Below are 21,088 nucleotides of genomic sequence, written 5' to 3' on the forward strand. Positions count from 1 at the left end.
TGGAGGGAGGGTGGAACCTCCCCAGTTCCCCCAGGTGATCCGTCATTGGGAAGGTGAACATAAGGCAGGATTAGAGAGTGCACAGACTGGGGCAAGGGGTAGGGTTTAGGCCTCTGAAAACAATGTCCCCCATCCCCCGTCTGACACATGACTGAGCTCAGAATTTTTCCTGTCACAGATTATGTTACTAATACATCGAGAAAAACAATGTGCTGATCCTTGGGTCCTCATTTATTGCTGAGGTGTTTGGCTTGTTTGTTGATTTTTTTTTTTTTTTTTAATATCTTTGGACCTTGGACTCTGAACCAGTTTTAGGTCTAGTTGGCCATCCCTTTTGCGTCCCCGCGGTATGGGTTCCTCCAACCTGCCGCTGTGGCCAATCATGGCCAGCAGAGGGCGCTCCAACCGCACACGCACCTGGCAACCCGCTTCTGTGTCCCACAGTTCCAGGTTCCGGGTCCCCGGCCTTGACCAGGGCTAACCTGTCCCTCAGCATCTTCTCTCTTCAGACTGCCTCAGGACCCCATTCCTGGGGTTGAAGGCAGAGTTCAGAGAAGAGATGGAAGATACGGGATTTTGCTGTGGATGGACTGTGAGCTCTAGAGGCAGAGGGGGGAACGTTTCAGTAAATGAAGAGTAGAGAGAGGCAGGGGCGGATTGAGACCCTTATGGGGCCTGCTGTTCGGCATGACTGCTCATAAATAAGGAAAAGTTGTATAATGTATTTAGTCCTGCTGGGTTCAAGGCAGTTAGTGGTGGGGAAGCTGTGGCTTTTTATGAGGGTAGGAAGGGTATGTCTGTGGGGTACCCCCTTGGCTGCTATTTATGGAGGCAGGGAGGTCTGGAGAAGCCTGGTTGTGCCTTTAGCATACAAGCCTCCTCTTGGCCCTGGTCTTGGGAGGCCTCCGGCCAGGGAAGGATGGCCACAGAGCCTACGCTGGGCATGCTCTTCTTCTGAGTACGCAGAGCTCCCCCTCAAACCCTGAAGATGGGTCTGAGAGCCTTTGGGGGCAGCTGGGTGTTATTCATGGAGCATAGCCTCCTCCTGATTCCTGCCTCATTCCAACCATCCATCCATCCATCCATCCATCCATCCATCCATCCATCCATTTCCTGAGCACCTGCTCTAGGCCAGGCTTTCTGTTAGGCCTTTTGGAGGGCACAGAAATGGCCCTAACAATAGAGTACAACCTGCTGTATGTAAGTGGAGGGGAAGGGTTGGATAAAATATGTCCACAAATCATTCTTACCCCAGATGGCTGGGAACAAGGGCCTTGGGAGCAGCTCGGAACAAAAGATTTTGAAGTATGGCTGCTATGAAAAAGTCTTTATGAAGATTTACCTGCAAAACCAGGTGATAACTCTTAGCTTTACACTTGTGTAGTTTATATAAGATAATACACACAGGCTACTTAGCAGACTGCTTGGAAGGTAGAAAGTGCTAAGACAATGGTATCTGTTCCCATCATGATGATGATTGTGTATCCCCATCACAGGCCCTGACCTGTTTTTTGTACCCAGGGCTGACCACACCTCTGCAGAACAAAGGCTGATGCCGATGGTACCACCCCGGCTGGGCTCCAATGAGTAGATTCAGTAGAAATGAGTGACGGCAGGGAGGGCATGAATTCAAGGTCTTTAATTCAAGGCAAGGCAGCTCCTGAGAGGCGGCTGGGGCTGAGAGTTGGAGCTGAGAGGGGGGGCCCTCTCATCTTCTCTTTAGGATGGTCAGCTGTACCCTTCTCCACTACTTCTGGGTCACTCATTTCTCCCCAGGTCCTTGATGTAGTCCTGGACCCAGTCATCACTGGGGTTGGCACATATGGAATGACCCTTTTTGGTGATGAAGCTGTGGAGCAAAAGGGAGAAGCGTTACCAACTGAGGCATCCAGCAGCTGGGAAGTGAAAGCTGGTCAGCCCTCCCGAGCAAACTCCTCACCCACCTAGGCTGTTTCTCCTTCCTCTGGTAGAGGCAGCCCAAGACCAGTCTCCTCTCTGAGACATACTCTCCAGCCCCTCAGGGCCCCCCTAGACCCATCTAGTCTCCGTGCTTCCCCTGCCCTTGGAAGTGCCCCCCCCCCCGCCCCATCTCCTTCCCTGATGCCTCCCCATCCACAGGGTCTGCTTCCTCCTGGCTTCCTGCAGGCTCAGCCAGGCCAGAAAGCCCCCAGTTTGCCCCTCTGGTTGCTGCACCTGGGAGGTGCTCTGGGAAGTCCCCATTCCAGGTCCTCCCTCCCCCACCCCCAGCCTTGCAGGCTCCCTGCCCCCCAGTAGGGTGTGCGGGTGCCACTTACACAACTCCAGGCCTCGAACACTGGCTGCTGGTATCATAATAATCTGTGATCCGGGGACGTGGAATTGCCTGGGCAATGTAGCTGATGCAACACTCGGTCGGGTGGTAAGGTCCTCCTGAGGAGACAGCAGGGAGCGAAGCTGAGCCTGGGCTCTTTGTTAGAGGCCAGACCTGCTGGCTGCTTCTGCATTACAGAGGGTGGAAGAGGGAAGGAAGGAGGGGGTGGCCCCGCTGAATTCGGACATAGGATTGTGCAGATTCTCTCCTCTTTCCCTCCTCCTGCATCAGCAATCACCTTCCTTCCTGTTCTTCAACCTCTTCTAGAAAGACTGGCTGATGACCTTCAGCTCTGGATTGAAGATTAGCAAAACCCAAGTCTTCTTAGTGAGTACACACCACCCCTGTGGGGCAGGCTCGCACAGATGTTCCACATAGGAGGAATATTTGGAAGAAATCTCCATGAGGGACAGGGACACATGCCAGTTGGCCGTGCAGACCCAGCCCCTCCCAATCCGCCCATTCCGCCTGTGTCCCCATGCAACCCCTGTCCTGCAAAGAGGGAAGGAAGCTGACACCAACGTCCAAGGACAGGGAGTCAGGACACCCAGATCCCAACCTCCCCTCGCCTTTCCTGGCTTTGTGCCCATGGCAACTTTATTCCCCTGTTAGTTTCCTCATCTGTCAATGAGGTTGTTGGACTGGATTGGTGGTTTTTATACTGAGCTTCCTGGGGGTCTTGGGGCTTTGGGGTCTCTTTCAGAGATACTGATGCATTAGGAGTAGAGTTTTGGAGATAGTATCCCTTTTGGCCCTTTTTGCTGTTTTACATATTAGGTTTCTGAGTAAGATTTTGCTTGAAGAAGGGTTCCACTGTCTAAAAAATGTTAAACATCACTGGATTAGGTGAGCTGTCCAGTTATTTTCTGATTCTGCAATTCCACGGCTCTCATTGGAGGTGTGGGAGGGGGACAGTGGAAATCACATGTTCAGTCAAGCTTGACTTATGGAGGTAGCAGGAAGGGCATTTCTGACCAAGGGCCCTGGAGAAACAAGAAGGCACCGTGGTCATGGAGTGGAGGGATGGGGGTGTGCACATTATGTGACCAACCTGGATAGGACTGGGAGTGTCCGGGCAGTGGCCTCCGAGGTCGCCAGGGGCGGCTGCATGCGTGGGTGGGAAGGGAAAGGCCTGGTCTTTTACCCAATTAGCATCCTCCCTCCCCAAAGGATGGGGTAAGGGGTCCGCTGGTCCCTGCCCAGATTCTCATTGACGTTAGACCAGCTTTATTTCAATAACCTCCTCTTTTTCCCTCCCAGTTTCTGAAAAGGAGACAAGGTAAAATTGAAGGGTGAGGCATAGTTTTGGTTGTGTGTGAAGGCAGCTCATCCTAAGGAATAAACTGGGAAAGGGTGGCGAGATGGGACCTGTACTGTCGTGGTTCCCCTCAGCGCACACTGAAGCAAGGCTGCCCTTGCGGGGTGGGTCTGACTCTGGAAGGAAGTGGCCCCAATCTCAGGAGGCAAGCGGACAAATGGCTTTGAGGGTCCCCCCAAACTGCTCCTCTATCTCCCTGCGGATAATGTCCCCCAGATGGGGTGGGCCACTCTTATTTAATGGCAGAGAGAGATGAACTGAGGGAGTGGAGAGGCAGGCCTCACTCCATGGCCTTGGTGGGCAGGCGGACTGGTCCTGGAGGGCGAGGACGAAACCAGTTTCAGAAGACCCCAGACCTCCTTCGAGAGCCCCTCATCCTTATTTCCCCAAAAACCTTACTCCTGGTTCTTTACCCACAGGGGCCAAATTGGAAGGAAGACAAGGTGTTGTACTCACGTGGGGAGAACCCAGCCTTGCGCCCCAGGGTGCAGGTGATGAGGAGGATGACGAAGAGGGAGATGGCTGCCATGGAGACTTTCATCCTCCTGGTGGGGGAGAACTTTATCCTCTTGGTGGGGAGCTGCTGCAGGAGGAGAGCTGCCCTGGTAGCGACTTCGGAGGATCCTGGGCTGAGGAGTTGTTGAGAAATGATCATCAAGGCAAAATATTTTTTTAAAATGAGGGAACTAAGATGACAAACGGAAGTAGGGAGTAACAATGCCTCAGCAATTTCAGATCCTGAACGTTTGTTGAGGGCGGAGCGAGGGAAGCCTGGAGAGCCAAGATTTCAGGGAGGACCTTGCCTTCCATCCCTAGTGGGAATAAATTTAACTCCTTGGATATAAGCCCTTCCTTTGGTGTAGGCCACAGCGCAGGGCCTGGGGGTACTGTTGTGCACTTAGTGCAAGACCTCAAGGCTGGGATGTGGCCTGTGCCCAATTCCAGTTCTGGGCCTGGAACAAGGCCACGTGGGGAGGTTCAGGATCGGTTTGTCTGGAGATCAGAGGGGATTTGGGGTACCAGGATGAGGCCTGGAGCCCCGCAAGTCCGGTCTTACTAATCTGGGGTAGGAACTCCTCACTTAAACACTTAGGCAGAACCTCTAGCTCCCAGCCTTATCACTACCCTCTCACCGTACCCTGGGGTGAAGAAGTGCCACGATGCTCAGTAGATAATTGATTTACCAAACATTACATAATGGTTATATGCCCTAGGCACTGTCCCAAATGTTTAAGGAATATTAGCCCATTTAATCTTTAAATCAGCAGTTGAGGAAACTGAGGCAGAGGGAGTATAAAAAACTCACCCAAGGTTTTTTTTTTTTAAAGATTTTATTTATTTATTTGAGAGAGAGAGAATGAGAGACAGAGAGCACGAGAGGGAAGAGGGTCAGAGGGAGAAGCAGACCCCCCGCTGAGCAGGGAGCCCGATGTGGGACTCGATCCTGGGACTCCAGGATCATGACCTGAGCCGAAGGCAGTCGCTTAACCAACTGAGCCACCCAGGCGCCCCAAACTCACCCAAGCTTTGACAGTTGATAAGTGGAATCAGTGTTCAAACCTGGGCAATCTCGTTTCCAAGTCTGTGTTCTTAACTGCTGTGGCCTGGGGAAACATGGGACCCCCCCGCCCTCCTTGCCCCAACGAAGCTGTCTCTGTAAGTGTCCTGGCTAGTGTGGCTTTTCTGCAAAGCCTTTAGTCTGAGCCCTTTCTGAGCTCAGGTGGATGCCTTTGGGACCCTTTCCTGGTTTCTGACTTTTGTAACAGAGAAGCTTGAGGGGTACCTAGAAAATGCCCTGTTCAGGGATGGTTAGTACACTTCCCTGATTCAGGGTGGACCAGAGTTCTGTGTTGGAGACCATTCTGAGGCCGTGTCCACACACCTCAGAGGGAGTGCTGTGGCTAACATGTGGTTCCTGCTAGGGTGCAGCTCACAGGCTATGTATTGCCATCCTTAGATTAGTCTAAACTGGCCATTTACGGAGGAGGAACTGGGGCTCAGGAAGGGCCAGGGGCTTGCTCATATTTACAGGATGACTAGGATGCAGAACAGATCCGCCTTAGTCCAGTGGCCTTTACCATGCTCTTCTTGGGGGCCCTTCGCCCATTTCGCTTGCTGCTGTGGCTGGAAGGCTGTTCATATCTTCTTTCCTTGACTGGACTCAACAGGGCAGGGAGCTTCTGTTCTTTATCTTTGCCCATTCACACACACCTGGCAGGGAGCAGGTAATTTATAAAGGCATGTTTTAGAAGAAGCATGAATAAATAAATTGAGCAGGTCAAAGTAGGTACATCTCACAGGAAACATGCTGGGGTTCCAAGATAGCCATTTGTTAGACATATTCTGTATTTGTTATCATCGCTAACAGTACTATTTAAACTCTTCAAATCAAATAACAATTGCCATTAGGAGCCATCTAAGGAAATAAGTTTTAGGGTGAACGTGAATTGGAAGGAAACAGTGTTTACTTTGTTTTCCTGGAGACTTAGCCTCCCTGCGAAGTTGTTGTTAGGAGCTTTACAGGAAATCCCTTTATTTTCTAAGAAATTATTAAGTTCCTATCTATGTTAATCTGTATATGCTAATTGCTATAATAAACAACCCCTAAATCTCAGGGGATTAATTAAATGAAGGCTTATTTCTTGCTCACGTCACAGTCCAATGTGTGTGAGCAGTAGGATGAGGGTGTGTGTGTTGGGGAAGGCTGTTCATGCACCTGTTCAGGGACTAAGGCTTCCTCTATCTGTGATTCCTGCAGTTTCAACACAAGGCCTCCAAGTTTGCTACAAATGGGAGAGGCAGAAGAGAGCTGAGAGATTTTCACGTACCAGTCCCAGAAATGATATAGATGACTTTCTTTTTTTTTTTTTTAAAGATTTTATTTATTTATTTGACAGAGAGAGACACAGCGAGAGAGGGAACACAAGCAGGGGGAGTGGGAGTGGGAGAAGCAGGCTTCCCGCCGAGCAGGGAGCCCGATGCGGGGCTCGATCCCAGGACCCTGGGATTATGACCTGAGCCGAAGGCAGACGCTTAACGACTGAGCCACCCAGGCACCCCTGATATAGATGACTTTCACTTAACACTCCATGGCCAGAATGAAGTTACCTGGCTCCAAGTTAATGACAAAATATGGAAAATATAGATCATCTGTGTGCCTAGGAGGAAAATGGAATGGGTTTATTGACTACATCACTTCTTTGCCACAAGACCAAATGCCAGGTACTGGGCTACGCTTGGAGGGTGGGAATGAAGATGACCCTGACCTCAGAGGACTCACAGCTTCAAGAGAGACTCAAAAAAGTAAATGAAAATTACAATACAGTGGGATGAATGGAATTTGTTAGCAACATGGAGACATTAAATATTCTGTTGCCCACCAGTAAGTATGTAGTACCTTTTTAAAAAATATTAAAAATGTTTTCCAAAGCAGCACATACACATGGATTTAAAAAAAATCAGAGAATACAGAAGGAGTGTGTGGGACATACATTTTTCTGAGTTCCTGCTTGTCTGAAGATGTCCTTACTCATCCCTCATGCTTGATGGATATTTTTGCTGGGTGTAGAATTCTACCTTGAGAGTAGAATTTTTGCGAGGGGGGACTCATATTTGTGTTTTTTCCCTGGTTTTTCATCTCTCTAGATATTTTTTTAAAGTTAATCGTCTTTTTATTGGAAAAAAAGACTAGCATTTACAACTTGGCATGGACATAAATTGTAATTTCTTGAACAGCAATGTTGATGGTGTTCCACAGCCTCAGCCTACTCTGCTGGCTCCAAGTCATGGTTCAGAAGGTTTTAAAAATGGAGTCCAAAGATAGTCCCTTCCTTTTTAAAACTTGGTGTGAATGGTGACAGCCACACCCACTTTGCTCTAGTACAACGAGGACAAGGCTAACCCAACACACGCAGCCCGCTACCAGGATGAGTGTCATCATCACCATGGGTCAAGGCACATGGAAGTATGAGAGGGCCATTCTGCTAAGTGGGGCTATGTTTAGACTATCCTTCATCCATTTTTCTGCACAGCATCCTGAGGTAAACCAATTTTAAATGTTTGTTTTCAGTAAACCGGCCATGACAGTTTATACTAACAAGTTGAACTAGAACACATTTGAATATGCTTTCAATCTGTTTTTTTCATTTATCATTTTTAACACAAATGTTTCTTGATCATTAAGATAGTACAAGTATTTATACTATAAAACTGATGGGAGCTTGATCTTTAAAGGACAGGACCACAAACCAATACATGCAGATTTTTGAGTGTGTGGACCTAAGGTAACTTTGACATTCAGTTTTGCTGTAGAGAAACAGAATGAAGAAACGAACTTTTTTTTTTTTTTTTGCAAGCAGGTAAGTAAAAGATTCAGTTGGATTCTTCTGGAGGGGAAAAGGAATTGAAAGTAGGTCTTCATTTTACAATCATCATCTATATGAATTCTTCATAGTCAACTTGTCCATCTCCATCAATATCTGGTTCTCTGACCATTTCATCGACTTCATCTGTTCGTTTTTCTCCCAAGTTTTTTATGACATGGGGTAGTTCTGCCACACTGATGCAACCAGGGCCATCCTTGTCAAAGACTGGGAATGCCTCGCAAATTTCTTCTTCACTGTTTGTATCTTTCATTTTTCCAGCCATCCTAGTCAAAAATTCTGGCTAGTCAATGGTGCCGTTACCATCGGCATCCACCTCGTTGATCATATCCTGCAGTTGGACTTCTGTTTGGTTCTGACCCAGTGACCTCACGACAGTTCCAAGTTCCTTTGTTGTGATGGTGCCATCACTGTGTTTGTCAAATAGGGAGAAAGCTTCCTTAAACTCAGCAATCAGCCATGCTGCGAGCTAAAGGAGGGGGAAGCAGAGGGAGCCAGGGGGGTTGCTCTAGTGCAGGGGCTGTGGTAGTGGGTTGCCCCCGCCACTGCCGCAGCTAAGGCACATTGTGCACTCAGCCTTGTGAGTAATGGCCCCCTGCCTGCGAGGCTCTCAGCACTACTGCCCCATTCTCTAGAAGATTTTAAGATTTCTGATTTATCCTTGTTTTTTTTGCTTTTTGGCAGAAAAAGATGATCCGAGGCTCATCTTATACTTTGCCCCAGCTCTAGAAATCAACCATTTCTCCAATGAGTCCTGGTTCCCATTAGTAAAGGATGGTTTTGAGAAATCTGGGTGCTTAGGGTGCTCACTGCTTATGGGAAGGGCATAGCTCTTAAGACTGAGCTCTTAGTGGACAGAACTAGGAAATATATCGAAGCATGTATGTGTGAATGTGTATGTAAATTTATATCTATTCTATTATATCAATCTTACACATTTATAGCAATTTCTATATCATCAGTCTCACTATATGAAAAACCAAAAGTTTATACCAATACATTCAATTCCAAATCAACACCACAGGGTTTATTTTAACCTTCCCTGTCTATGTGTTTCCCTCTCTACTTTATCAGTGAGAAATCTGGCTCCCATTAACCTCAATATGTTTACCTCTTTGCACTGTCCCCTGTATATACCAAATCCTCTGGCCGTACTGGCTGTATCACAGGTCACACTGGCCTCAACCATGTGGGTCATGCCCTCTGCCCCAGTCCTAGCTGAGTTCTCAGGTGAGCCCCGTGGTTCACAGCAAGAGAATGAATACATGAGGGGTGGGGGAAGGAGAAAAGGGAATGAGTTGTATATTTAAAATCTTCACTGTGGTTCTAAAAGTAGAAGAGTAAAAATGTGAATGTTCCCATTTGCTGTTTTATGTCTTGATGATTTCTGTTGCAGCTCTTTGAGGTTTTTGTTTTATTTTTTAAAGATTTATTTATTTGAGAAAGGGAGAGACCAAGAGAGTGAGCATGGGAGCATGGTGGGGAGGGGCAGAGAGAGAAGGAGAGAGAGAATCTCAAGCAGACTCCCCACCAAGCACAGAGCCCAAGGCAGGCTTGATCCCAGGACCCTGAGATCATGACCTGAGTGGAAATCAAGAGTTGGCTGTTTAGCCAAGTGAGCCACCCAGGTACCCTGTGTTTTTTTTTTTTTTAAAGAACTTTTAAACACAATTTTTCTAGCTATTTTGCACTACTCCCAAGATTTTTACTTCAAAAAAGATAAAATTTTTAAACTAACCTCTATATCCGATGTGAGGCTTGAACTCACAACCCCAAGATCAAGAGTTGCTCACTCTACTGACTGAACCAGACAGTGCCCCCCTAAGATTTTTGCTTTTAAAATTGAAAATTGGTTGCCAGACTTATTTAGCCATGTTTAAACTTTCCCCAATTGCATATTTCTTTTATAATTAAACAGCTCTGATAAGCTTCATCTTAAGAGAAATCAAATATCAACACAAGTCAAGAACTGGCTCATTTTGTTGTTTGTTCTTTTTTTTAAAATTTTTTATTGTTATGTTAATCACCATACATTACATCATTAGTTTTTGATGTAGTCTTCCATGATTCATTGTTTCTGCATAACACCTAGTACTCCACGCAGAACGTGCCCTCTTTAACACCCATCACCAGGCTAACCCATCCCCCCACCTCCCTCCCCTCTAGAACCCTCAGTTTGTTTTTCAGAGTCCATCGTCTCTCATGGTTTGTCTCCCCCTCCGACTTACTCCCTTTCATTCTTCCCCTCCTGCTATCTTTTTTTTTCTTAACATATATTGCATTATTTGTTTCAGAAGTACAGATCTGTGATTCAACAGTCTTGCACAATTCACAGCGCTCACCATAGCACATACCCTCCCCAATGTCTATCACCCAGCCACCCAATCCCTCCCACCCCCACCACTCCAGCAACCCCCAGTTTGTTTCCTGAAGTTAAAAATTCCTCATATCAGCGAGGTCATATGATACATGTCTTTCTCTGATTGACTTATTTCACTCAGCATAACACCCTCCAGTTCCATCCACGTTGCAAATGGCAAGATCTCATTCCCTTTGATGGCTGCATAATGTTCCGTTGTGTATATATACCACATCTTCTTTATCCATTCATCTGTCGATGGACATCTTGGCTCTTTCCACAGTTTGGCTATTGTGGACATTGTTGCTATAAACACTGGGGTGCAAGTACCCCTTCAGATCCCTACATTTGTATCTTTGGGGTAAATACCCAGTAGTGCAATTGCTGGATCGTATGGTAGCTCTATTTTCAACTGTTTGAGGAACCTCCATACTGTTTTCCAGAGTGGCTGCACCAGCTTGCATTCCCACCAACAGTGTGGGAGGGTTCCCCTTTCTCCACATCCCCGCCAACATCTGTCATTTCCTGACTTGTTAATTCTAGCCATTCTGATGGGTGTGAGGTGGTATCTCATTGAGGTTTTGATTTGGATTTCCCTGATGCCGAGCAATGTTGAGCACTTTTTCATGTGCCTGTTGGCCATTTGGATGTCTTCTTTGGAAAAATGTCTGTTCATGTCTTCTGCCCATTTCTTGATTGGATTATTTGTTCTTTGGGTGTTGAGTTTGATAAGTTCTTTCTAGATTTTGGAGACTAGCCCTTTATCTGAGATGTCATTTGCAAATATTTTCTCCCATTCTGTCGGTTGTCTTTTGGTTTTGTGGACTGTTTCTTTTGCTGTGCAAAAGCTTTTCATCTTGATGAAATCCCAATAGTTCATTTTTGCCCTGGCTTCCCTTGCCTTTGGCGATGTTTCTAGGAAGAAGTTGCTGTGGCTGAGGTGGAAGAGGTTGCTGCCTGTGTTCTCCTTTAGGATTGTGATGGACTCCTGTCTCACGTTTAGGTCTTTCAACCATTTGGAGTCTATTTTTGTGTGTGGTGTAAGGAAATGGTCCAGTTTCATTCTTCTGCATGTGCTGTCCAATTTTCCCAACACCATTTGTTGAAGAGACTGTCTTTTTGCCATTGGACATTCTTTCCTGCTTTGTCAAAGATGAGTTGACCGTAGAGTTGAGGGTCCATTTCTGGGCTCTCGATTCTGTTCCATTGATCTATGTGTCTGTTTTTGTGCCAGTACCATACTGTCTTGATGATGACAGCTTTGTAATAGACCTGGAAGTCCAGAATCGTGATGCCGTCAGCTTTGCTTTGCTTTTTCAATATTCCTCTGGCTATTCGGGGTCTCTTCTGGTTCCATACAAATTTTAGGATGATTTGTTCCATTTCTTTGAAAAAGGTGCATGGTATTTTGATGGGGATTGCATGGAATGTGTAGATTGCTCTAGGTACCACTGACATCTTCACAATGTTTGTTCTTCCAGTTCACGAGCATGGAACGTTTTTCCATTTCTTTGTGTCTTCTTCAATTTCTTTCATGAGTATTTTATAGTTTTCTGAGTACAGATCCTTTGCCTCTTTGGTTAGATTTATTCCTAGGTATCTTATGGTTTTGGGTGCAATTGTAAATGGGATCGACTCCTTGATTTGTCTCTCTTCTGTCTTGTTGTTGGTGTATAGGAATGCCACTGATTTCTTTGCATTGATTTTATATCCTGCCACTTTACTGAATTCCTGTATGAGTTCTAGCAGTTTTGGGGTGGAGTCTTTTGCGTTGTCCACATACAGTATCATATCATCTGTAAGGAGTGAGAGTTTGACTTCCTCTTTGCCGATTTGGATGCCTTTGATTTCTTTTTGTTGTCTGATTGCTGTGGCTAGGACTTCTAATACTATGTTGAATAGCAGTGGTGAGAGTGGACATCCCTGACACGTTCCTGACCTTAGGGGGAAAGCTCTCAGCTTTTCCCCATTGAGAATGATATTCGCTGTAGGTTTTTCATAGATGGCTTTTATGATATTGAGGTATGTACCCTCTATCCCTATACTCTGAAGAGTTTTGATCAAGAAAGGATGCTGTACTTTGTCAAATGCTTTTTCTGCATCTATTGAGAGGATCATATGACTCTTGTTCTTTCTTTTGTTAATGTATTGTATCACGTTGATTGATTTGCGGATGTTGAACCAACCTTGCAGCCCAGGGATAAACGAAGCAGCCCACTTGGTCGTGGTGAATAATCCTTTTAATGTACTGTTGGATCTTATTGGCTAGTATTTTGGTGAGAATTTTTGCATCCATGTTCATCAAGGATATTGGTCTGTAATTCTCCTTTTTGATGGGGTCTTTGTCTGGTTTTGGGATCAAGGTAATGCTGGCCTCATAAAATGAGTTTGGAAGTTTTCCTTCCATTTCTATTTTTTGGAACAGTTTCAGGAGAATAGGTATTAATTCTTCTTTGAATGTCTGATAGAATTCCCCTGGGAAGCCATCTGGCCCCGGGCTTTTGTTTGTTGGGAGATTTTTGATGACTGCTTCAATTTCCTTAGTGGTTATAGGTCTGTTCAGGTTTTCTATTTCTTCCTGGTTCAGTTTTGGTAGTTGATACATCTCTAGGAATGCACCCATTTCTTCCAGGTTATCTAATTTGCTGGCATAGAGTTGCTCATAATATGTTCTTATAATTATTTGTATTTCTTTGGTGTTGGTTGTGATCTCTCCTCTTTCATTCATGATTTTGTTGATTTGGATCGTTTCTCTTTTCTTTTTCATAAGTCTGGCCAGGGGTTTATCAATCTTGTTAATTCTTTCAAAGAACCAGCTCCTAGTTTCGTTAATCTGTTCTACTGTTCTTTTGGTTTCTATTTCATTGATTTCTGCTCTGATCTTTATTTTTTCTCTTTTCCTGCTGGGTTTAGGCTTTATTTGCTGTTCTTTCTCCAGCTCCTTTAGGTGTAGGGTTAGGTTGTGTATTTGAGACCTTTCTTGTTTCTTGAGAAAGGCTTGTATTGCTATATACTTTCCTCTCAGGACTGCCTTTGCTGTATCCCAAAGATTTTGAACAGTTGTGTTTTCATTTTCATTGGTTTCCATGAATTTTTTTAATTCTTCTTTAATTTTCTGGTTGACCCATTCATTCTTTAGTAGGATGCTCTTTAGCCTCCATGTATTTGAGGTCTTTCCGACTTTCCTCTTGTGATTGAGTTCTAGTTTCAAAGCATTGTGGTCTGAAAATATGCAGGGAACGATCCCAATCTTTTGGTACCAGGTGAGACCTGATTTGGGACCTAGGATGTGATCAATTCTGGAGAATGTTCGCTGGGCACTAGAGAAGAATGTGTATTCTGTTGCTTTGGGATGGAATGTTCTGAATATGTCTGTAAAGTCCATTTGGTCCAATGTTTCATTTAAAGTCTTTATTTCCTTGTTGATCTTTTGCTTAGATGATCTGTCCATTTCAGTCAGGGGGGTGTTAAAGTCCCCCAGTATTATTGTATTGTTGTCAATGTGTTTCTTCGCTTTTGTTATTAATTGCCTTATATAATTGGCTGCTCCCACGTTAGGGGCATAGATATTTACAATTGTTAGATCTTCTTGTTGGATAGACCCTTTAAGTAGGATATAGTGTCCTTCTTCATCTCTTATTATAATCTTTGTTTTAAAATCTAATTTGTCTGGTATAAGAATTGCCACCCCAGCTTTCTTTTGGTGTCCATTAGCATGGTAAATGGTTTTCCACCCCCTCACTTTCAATCTGGGGGCGTCTTTGGGTCTAAAATGAGTCTCTTGCAGACAGCATATGGATGGGTCTTGTTTTTTAATCCAATCTGATAGCCTGTGTCTTTTGATTGGGGCATTTAGCCCATTTACATTCAGGGTAACTATTGAAAGATATGAATTTAGTGCCATTGTATTTGCCTGTAAGGTGACTGTTACTGTATATTGTCTGTGTTCCTTTCTGATCTATGCTGCTTTTAGGCTCTCTCTTTGCTTAGAGGACCCCTTTTAATATTTCTTTTAGGGCTGGTTTTGTGTTTGCAAATTCCTTTAGTTTTTGTTTGTCCTGGAAGCTTTTTACCTCTCCTTCTATTTTCAATGACAGCCTAGCTGGATATAGTATTCTTGGCTGCATATTTTTCTCGTTTGGTGCTCTGAAGATATCTTGCCAGTCCTTTCTGGCCTGCCAGGTCTCTGTGGATAGGTCTGCTGCCAATCTAATATTTCTACCATTGTAGGTTACATATCTCTTCTCCCGAGCTGCTTTCAGGATTTTCTCTTTGTCTCTGAGACTCGTAAGTTTTACTATTAGATGTCGGGGTGTTGACCTATTTTTATTGATTTTGAGAGGGGTTCTCTGTGCTTCCTGGATTTTGATGCCTGTTTCCTTCCCCACATTAGGGAAGTTCTCTGCTATTATTTGCTCCAATATACCTTCTGCCCCTCTCTCTCTTTCTTCTTCTTCTGGGATCCCAATTATTCTAATGTTGTTTCATCTTATGGTATCGCTTATCTCTCGAATTCTGCCCTCGTGATCCTGTAGTTGTTTATCTCTCTTTTTCTCAGCCTCTTTATTTTCCATCATTCGGTCTTCTATATTGCTGATTCTCTCTTCTGCCTCATTTATGCTCGCAGTTAATGCCCCCATTATTCATTGCACCTCATTAATAGCCTTTTTGATTTCGACTTGGTTAGATTTTAGTTCTTTTATTTCTCCAGAAAGTGTTTCTCTAATAACTTCCACACTTTTTTCAAGCCCAGCTAGTATCTTTAAAGTGTTGATTCTGAACTCTAGGTCCGACATCGTACTAATGTCCGTATTGAGTAGGTCCCTGGCCGACGGTACTACCTCTTGTTCTTTTTGCTGAGGTGATTTTTTTCGTCCTGTCATTTTGTCCAGAGGAGAATAGATGAATGAGAGAACAGAATGCTAACAGGTTAACAACGTCCCCAGCAAATATACTCTATACAAATCAGAAAAGACCTGAAACCAGGGGAAAAGAAAGGGAAAGAAAGAAAAAAGAGGAAAAAAAAAAAAAAGAAAAAGAAAAGGATAAAAACAAAAACAGAGCAAAACAAAAAAAATCAGAATATGATCAAATATGATCAGGCTAGTGCATAGATCAGTGCCACACACTAGATTTTGGGCATATTTTGGTCTGTTAGAAGAAAGTACCTCCTAAAATTTTAAAGGAAGAAAGACATATATGTACAAAATAAGGGTTGATACAATGAAGGGATGGAAGATAACTGGAAAGATGAAAATTATAAAAGGTTTTACAAATGGAATTGATAAGAAGTTGTTTGAAAGAAGAAAGAAGAAGATTTAAAAAGAAAAAAGAAAAAAAAAGAAAAAAGGGAGAGACTGTGATCAGGCAGGAGACTAGAACAAAGCCATACACTAGTGATTTAGGGTATATTTTGATCTATTAGAAGAAACTGTATCTCAAAATTTTAAAGAGAGAACAACTTATATATATATATATGCCAAAAATAAGGGTAACTACTATGAAGGGATAAAATATGACTCTAAAAATGAAAAATAAAAAATGTTTTTTTTAAAAAAGGGATTGATAAGATGTTGGTTGAAAAAGGGAAAAAGAAAAATTCAAAAAAAACCCCCAAAAAACAGTTAAAAAAATTAACTTTGATGAACTAATGAATCATGGTAAAAAAAGCCATGAATTCTATGTGCAGTATTCCCCTAGCGCTGGAGTTCTCCCGTTCTCCTTGATCGGTAAACTTGGTCTTGGCTTGCTAGCTGTTCGTGCTGATCTTCTGGGGGAGGGACCTGTTGCGGTGGTTCCCAAATGTTGTTGCCGGAGGCAGAATTGCCCCGCCCTTGTCGGTCCGGGCTAAGCAAGCTGCTCGGGCTTGCTCTCGGGAGCTTTTGTTCCCTGCAAGCTCTGGTACAGCTTTGGAGGACAAGGGTGAAAATGGTGGCCTCCCAATCTCCGTCCGGAGGAGCTGAGAACTTGGGGCCCCGCTCCTCAGTGTGCCCCCAGAGAAAAGCAGTCAATCACTCCCGTGTCCCCGGTCTCCGGCCGCACTCCGTGCTCACCCGGCCTGTGACCGAGCGTTTCTATCTCTGGCACCCGATCCCGTGTGGAGTCTCCAAACCCAGCAGGTCCCTGCGGTGCGCTTCCGCGCCGCTCCTCCCGGGGGAGGAAGGGGAGTCTCCCCGGCTCTGCCGCTTGTTGGGTCCCTGCTGGAGGAGCAGTGGCCCGACTGGGCCGCGGACCACCGTTTATGGCAACCCCGAGCTGCGAGCCCGTGCCTCGGCTCCATCTCTGCAGCCGGCTTCCCCGCTCTGATACCTGGGATCTCTGCTGCACTCAGGCACCCCCGGTCTTTCTGTGACCCCGAGGGTCCTGAGACCACACTGTCCTGCGAGGGTTCCACCCCCCGCTTAGCCACTGCAGCGACGTCCCTCTGCGGAGCCGACTTCTAAAAGTTGTGATTTTGTGCTCCGCGACTCTAGCACTTGCCAGAAGCGGCCGACGGAGGCTCCTCCCCCGCCGTCTATCCTCCCGAATATCGCCTCGGATTCACTTCTCCGCACGTCCTACCTTCCAGTAAGTGGTTGCTTCTCTGTTCAGAGAGTTGTTGCTACTCTCTTCTTCGATCTCCTGTTGAGTTCGTAGGCATTCAGAATGGTTTGATCCCTATTCAGCTGAATTCCTGAGACCAGACGAAATCCAGGTCTCCTACTCCTCCGCCATCTTGCTCCACCTCTTGTTTGTTCTTAAGAAGACCATAAAGATTTATTTTTTTCAATTCTTTGAAATTGTGTTTTGGTTACTAAAGAAATGTGCTTTTTATAAAAGCTGCAAACAATGCTGAAATTACAAAGTCAAAAGTGAGAGTTCTTCAAATTTCCAGTCCACCCTGTAGCATCAGCATTACCTGGGAACTTGTTAGATATGCTGATTTTGGGGGGCTCCACTCAGTCCTACTGAATTAGAATTTCTGGGGATAGGATCCAGCAATCTGTTTTTAACAAGCCTTCCAGGTGTTTCTTTCTTTCTTTTTTTCACCTGCATGGTTAGTGTTTTATTCCAAGAATGGTTCTGAAACATTACACTAAGTCAGGCTGAAAGGTAAAGTTTAAAATAGTTTTATAAGGATATAACATATGACTGTTCATTCCCCAAATTTTGACCATAGAGCTTATGATACATCTAGCTGGCAGTAGCACCAGGTTTTTCCAAATAGTCATCATTTTTCTCTTGTATGCATAGACTTCTTCTCGCTAGCCGCCTTCTGCTTTTCGTTGCCTTATCTCAGAGTCCCTCTGCTTTCTCCAAGAGGTGGTCAAGCTATCCTCTTTTCTTTTTCCCCTGCTAATTTCCTGGGATCTCTTCATGTTTTTCTGGTGGGCACGTTCTTGCTAATTTCCCTACTCACGGGCCATGCCCACCTGGGACCGAGCCTGGAAGAGTGCCCTCCAGGTGATTCTTATGCATACTAAAGTTTCAGCTTCCTAACTGGTGTGCTTCAATATAGAGTTGACCCTTGAACAACACAGGCTTGAACTGGTGCAGGTCTACTTACATGTGGATTTTTAAAAAATAAATACAGTAAATGCTGTAATGTCTTTTCTATGCCTGATGATTTTTTTTCCTTCTCTTTAAATATTTCATTTGTTTGTTTGTCAGAGAAAGAGAGAGAACAAGCAGGGGGAGCGGCAGGCAGAGGGAGAAGCAGAGTCCCCACTGAGCAGGGAGCCCAATGTGGGGCTCAATCCCAGGACCCTGGGATCATGACCTGAGCTGAAGGCAGACACTTAACCGACTGAGCCACCCAGGTGCCCCTGCCTGATGATTTTACAAAATATGTGTGTTTTATGTTTATGTTATCAATGAGGCTTTGGCGATAGTAGGCTATTGGTAGTTAAGTTTTTAGAGAGTTATACTTGGATTTCTGACTGCGTGGAGGTCAGTGCCCTAAACCCTACGTTGTTCAAAGGGTCAGCTTCAGCCTTTGGGTAGCCGGCATGGGGCCTGGGGAGGTATATGACCCAGGCTGGTTGCCCCTCATATAAACGACCTCATTATTTTAACCCAGTGTTGCATAATAACTTGGAGATTTAGAGATGAATTATACATATGATTCTTGCACACAGAGGTCATATTTTATTCTTATTTTCAATCTTCTCTATATCCTGCCTACCACAATGTAAAACATAAAGTAGCCATTCAGTTGTTTGAGTGACAATAAATACCTGTTTCAGGATTCCAGAGAAAGGGGGGGTGGGTGCTCTGGATGGGATAGCAGGGGAAGGTTTTACAGGGACATCTAAGTTGAACCTTGCAGGCTGGGTTGAGTTTTGCTGAGAAGAGTTGTGAGGAGGAGCATTTGTGGCTGAGGCACCACAGAGAGCAAGGAAGCATAAAAGAACACGCGATTTTTGAGGAATTGTGAAAATAGAGTAATGTATTATGTAATTGACCTAGACATAACAAGCCATTGTCCACTCCAAGAATTCAAAGACCTTCTATGAGTGACCAGATGCTTGGTCAGAAAGGAACGTCTCAGTGTCCATCCCCCTTTCTGTTCAGCTGCCATTGTCATGACCCAAAGCCTTGCTGTGGAGATACCTGGTCCTCTGCTGTCCTGACGGTCCAGTGGTCTGAGCTCTCCATTTCATTCCATTGAGCTAACAACTTGGCCAGCCGGAGAAACCAGTGAAATCACACACCTTCCCCTTGGGTCTAGCACGGTTTCAATCCAACAACTTTTTGAGATTTTCACCGTGGCTCTGAAACAAAATCTCTACAGAGAAGCCAAAATTTGCTGTTTCCATCACTCAGTTCTCAGTGGGCTGGTGTTAACTCGAAGCTGCTGAATTTAACAGAATACAGTGAAGTGGATGAGAGCAACAGGAGAGATCAAAAATGGGTCATATTATAAGCCAGAACCCTGAGCATCTGTATTTGCCTCTTTTACCTCCCCAAATCCCATGGAAATGACTGGAAAAATATGAAAACAAAAATAAATTTGTAGTAGCAGAAGAAATCAGAAAAGATGACATCAGCTGACTGTAAGAAGAGAAATCTCTGTATAAAGGACATGGGTCAGCTTGATGGCAAAATAAGGAGGCTGCAAAACCTGTTTCCTCATATAGGTGAAGGAGAGATCATTGAAAAAATACTTTCTCAGCAGCACCCTAGGTAACACAAAGATCAGAGTCAGTGGTGTTGGGAGAAGAAGCTACGACCTTGCCAGTACCCACTTCAGGGCAGGGGGGTTTGGGGTTTGCCCCAGGATAAAGCTATAAGCACAGTTCTCTATGTAAGAAGTCTATCTGCATGGGAGTCTTCCACAAGGGATGATGGACCGGAGAGAGAGCTGGGCAGTACCCAGGACAACTTCTGGTCAAAGAAAAGAAAGAAGTCCCACCACCTCCGCCCCCTAGAAATGAAGCTCTCCGACAACCTCAGTGAAAGCCGGACCAGTCCCACCCCGCCTTCCTCCTCACCTACCAGAGCCAGTGCCCCCATCCTCGGAATCTGCATTCACAACCAGGGAACTAGGGATTCCCACTTCCGCTGGGAAAAAAGAGAGGAATCCCTGAAGGAATGAAATTTACCAAGGCACAGGTCCACCTGCTAGCCTGCCTACATTTTTCACCCACACCTCCTAAAATGGTGTCTCTAAGTGAGGTCCTTCCTAAGACCACCTGCATAAGAATTACCTGGAATGCTTGGCTAAACTGTGTACATCTGTGCCCTACCTTTTACTCCCCAGTCATCTTCTGTCTACCCCCTACTCCCAAATGATGAAGTGAAAGAAGCTTTTCTACACTGTACCTCCAAAGATGAACTATTCTTTGTGGAGAGAATAAGATGAGACAAAGTGTAAATGTGTATTTGATCCCTTTAGAGTTATAATAGTTCCCAGCTTTAATCATTGTCTCAGCTGTCTTCTAATAGTGTTTATGATTATGATGGATATTTGGTTATCAATCAGTTTTTTCCCTTACAACTCTTTATGGCAAATCACCCAAAAAGCAAGATAGGTTTTTTTTTTTTAAAGACTTTATTTGAGAGAGAGAGAGTGAGCATGAGCTGGGGGAGGGGCAGAGGGAGAGGGAGAAGCAGACTCCCCACCGAGCAGGGACTCGATCCCAGGACCCTGGGATCATGACCTGAGCCGAAGGCAGACGCTTAACCAACTGAGCCACTCAGGTTCCCTGAATGTAAAATTGATATTCACTCCAACTTTATTTTTTTTTAAAGATTTATTTATTTATTTGAGAGAGAGAGCACTCAGTGGGTTGAGGGGCAGAGGGAGAGGGAGAACATCAAGCAGACTTCCCGCTTGCGGGGCTCGATTTCACCACCCATGTTCGGTCCACCTTGACATGTTTTTCTTAATGTTGTTTAACTTTAGCCCCAATGCAGGGCTCGATCTCACCACCCGTGTTCGGTCTAACTTTAAATGTTTTTCTTAATGTCCTTTAACTTTAAAGAGGGGAACTTATGTCTGTTGAGGGAAAATATCCAAAATGTAGAAATAAGGCAGAAGGATGACTGCAGGCAGGTCCTCCAATGTCATTTGGAAGAGTGTCCACAAAGCCCACCCCAGAGTTCCTGTAGGGGAATGTTCTCTCCAGTGGTGGTCTACTTACTACTGATGGGGCCCCTGACTTTGTGAAATTATGTTAACTTGTAAATTTTTATCT

At 44.9% G+C, this 21,088-nt stretch overlaps 1 protein-coding gene and 2 pseudogenes across 1 annotated transcript; all 3 read right to left on the reverse strand.

The window, feature by feature from the left end:
- Positions 1 to 1,619: 1,619 nt before the first annotated feature.
- On the reverse strand, positions 1,620 to 4,339 carry CCL14 (C-C motif chemokine ligand 14). Its single transcript, XM_027626394.2, has 3 exons — positions 4,125 to 4,339; positions 2,295 to 2,409; positions 1,620 to 1,849 (listed from the first exon to the last, which is right to left on the reverse strand). Exons 1-3 carry the CDS (start codon positions 4,321 to 4,323, stop codon positions 1,759 to 1,761), a joined length of 405 nt encoding a protein of 134 aa, XP_027482195.1. The 5' UTR covers positions 4,324 to 4,339; the 3' UTR covers positions 1,620 to 1,758.
- Positions 4,340 to 8,084: 3,745 nt separating this feature from the next.
- On the reverse strand, positions 8,085 to 9,239 carry LOC113939092 (annotated as a pseudogene).
- An 8,380-nt stretch (positions 9,240 to 17,619) lies between these two features.
- Positions 17,620 to 17,815, reverse strand: LOC113939044 (annotated as a pseudogene).
- Positions 17,816 to 21,088: the final 3,273 nt, after the last annotated feature.

This window comes from Zalophus californianus, chromosome 16 (assembly GCF_009762305.2).
Source record: "Zalophus californianus isolate mZalCal1 chromosome 16, mZalCal1.pri.v2, whole genome shotgun sequence".
Classification (NCBI taxonomy): Eukaryota; Metazoa; Chordata; class Mammalia; order Carnivora; family Otariidae; genus Zalophus; species Zalophus californianus.

Coding starts and splice junctions, on each gene's coding strand:
- CCL14 (XM_027626394.2), bottom strand. CDS start 4,323: ATGATCATTTCTCAACAACTCCTCAGCCCAGGATCCTCCGAAGTCGCT. Junction 2,410..4,124: donor CAAGGCTGGGTTCTCCCCAC/GTGAGTACAACA, acceptor CTGTCTCCTCAG/GAGGACCTTACCACCCGACC. Junction 1,850..2,294: donor TGTTCGAGGCCTGGAGTTGT/GTAAGTGGCACC, acceptor TTTGCTCCACAG/CTTCATCACCAAAAAGGGTC.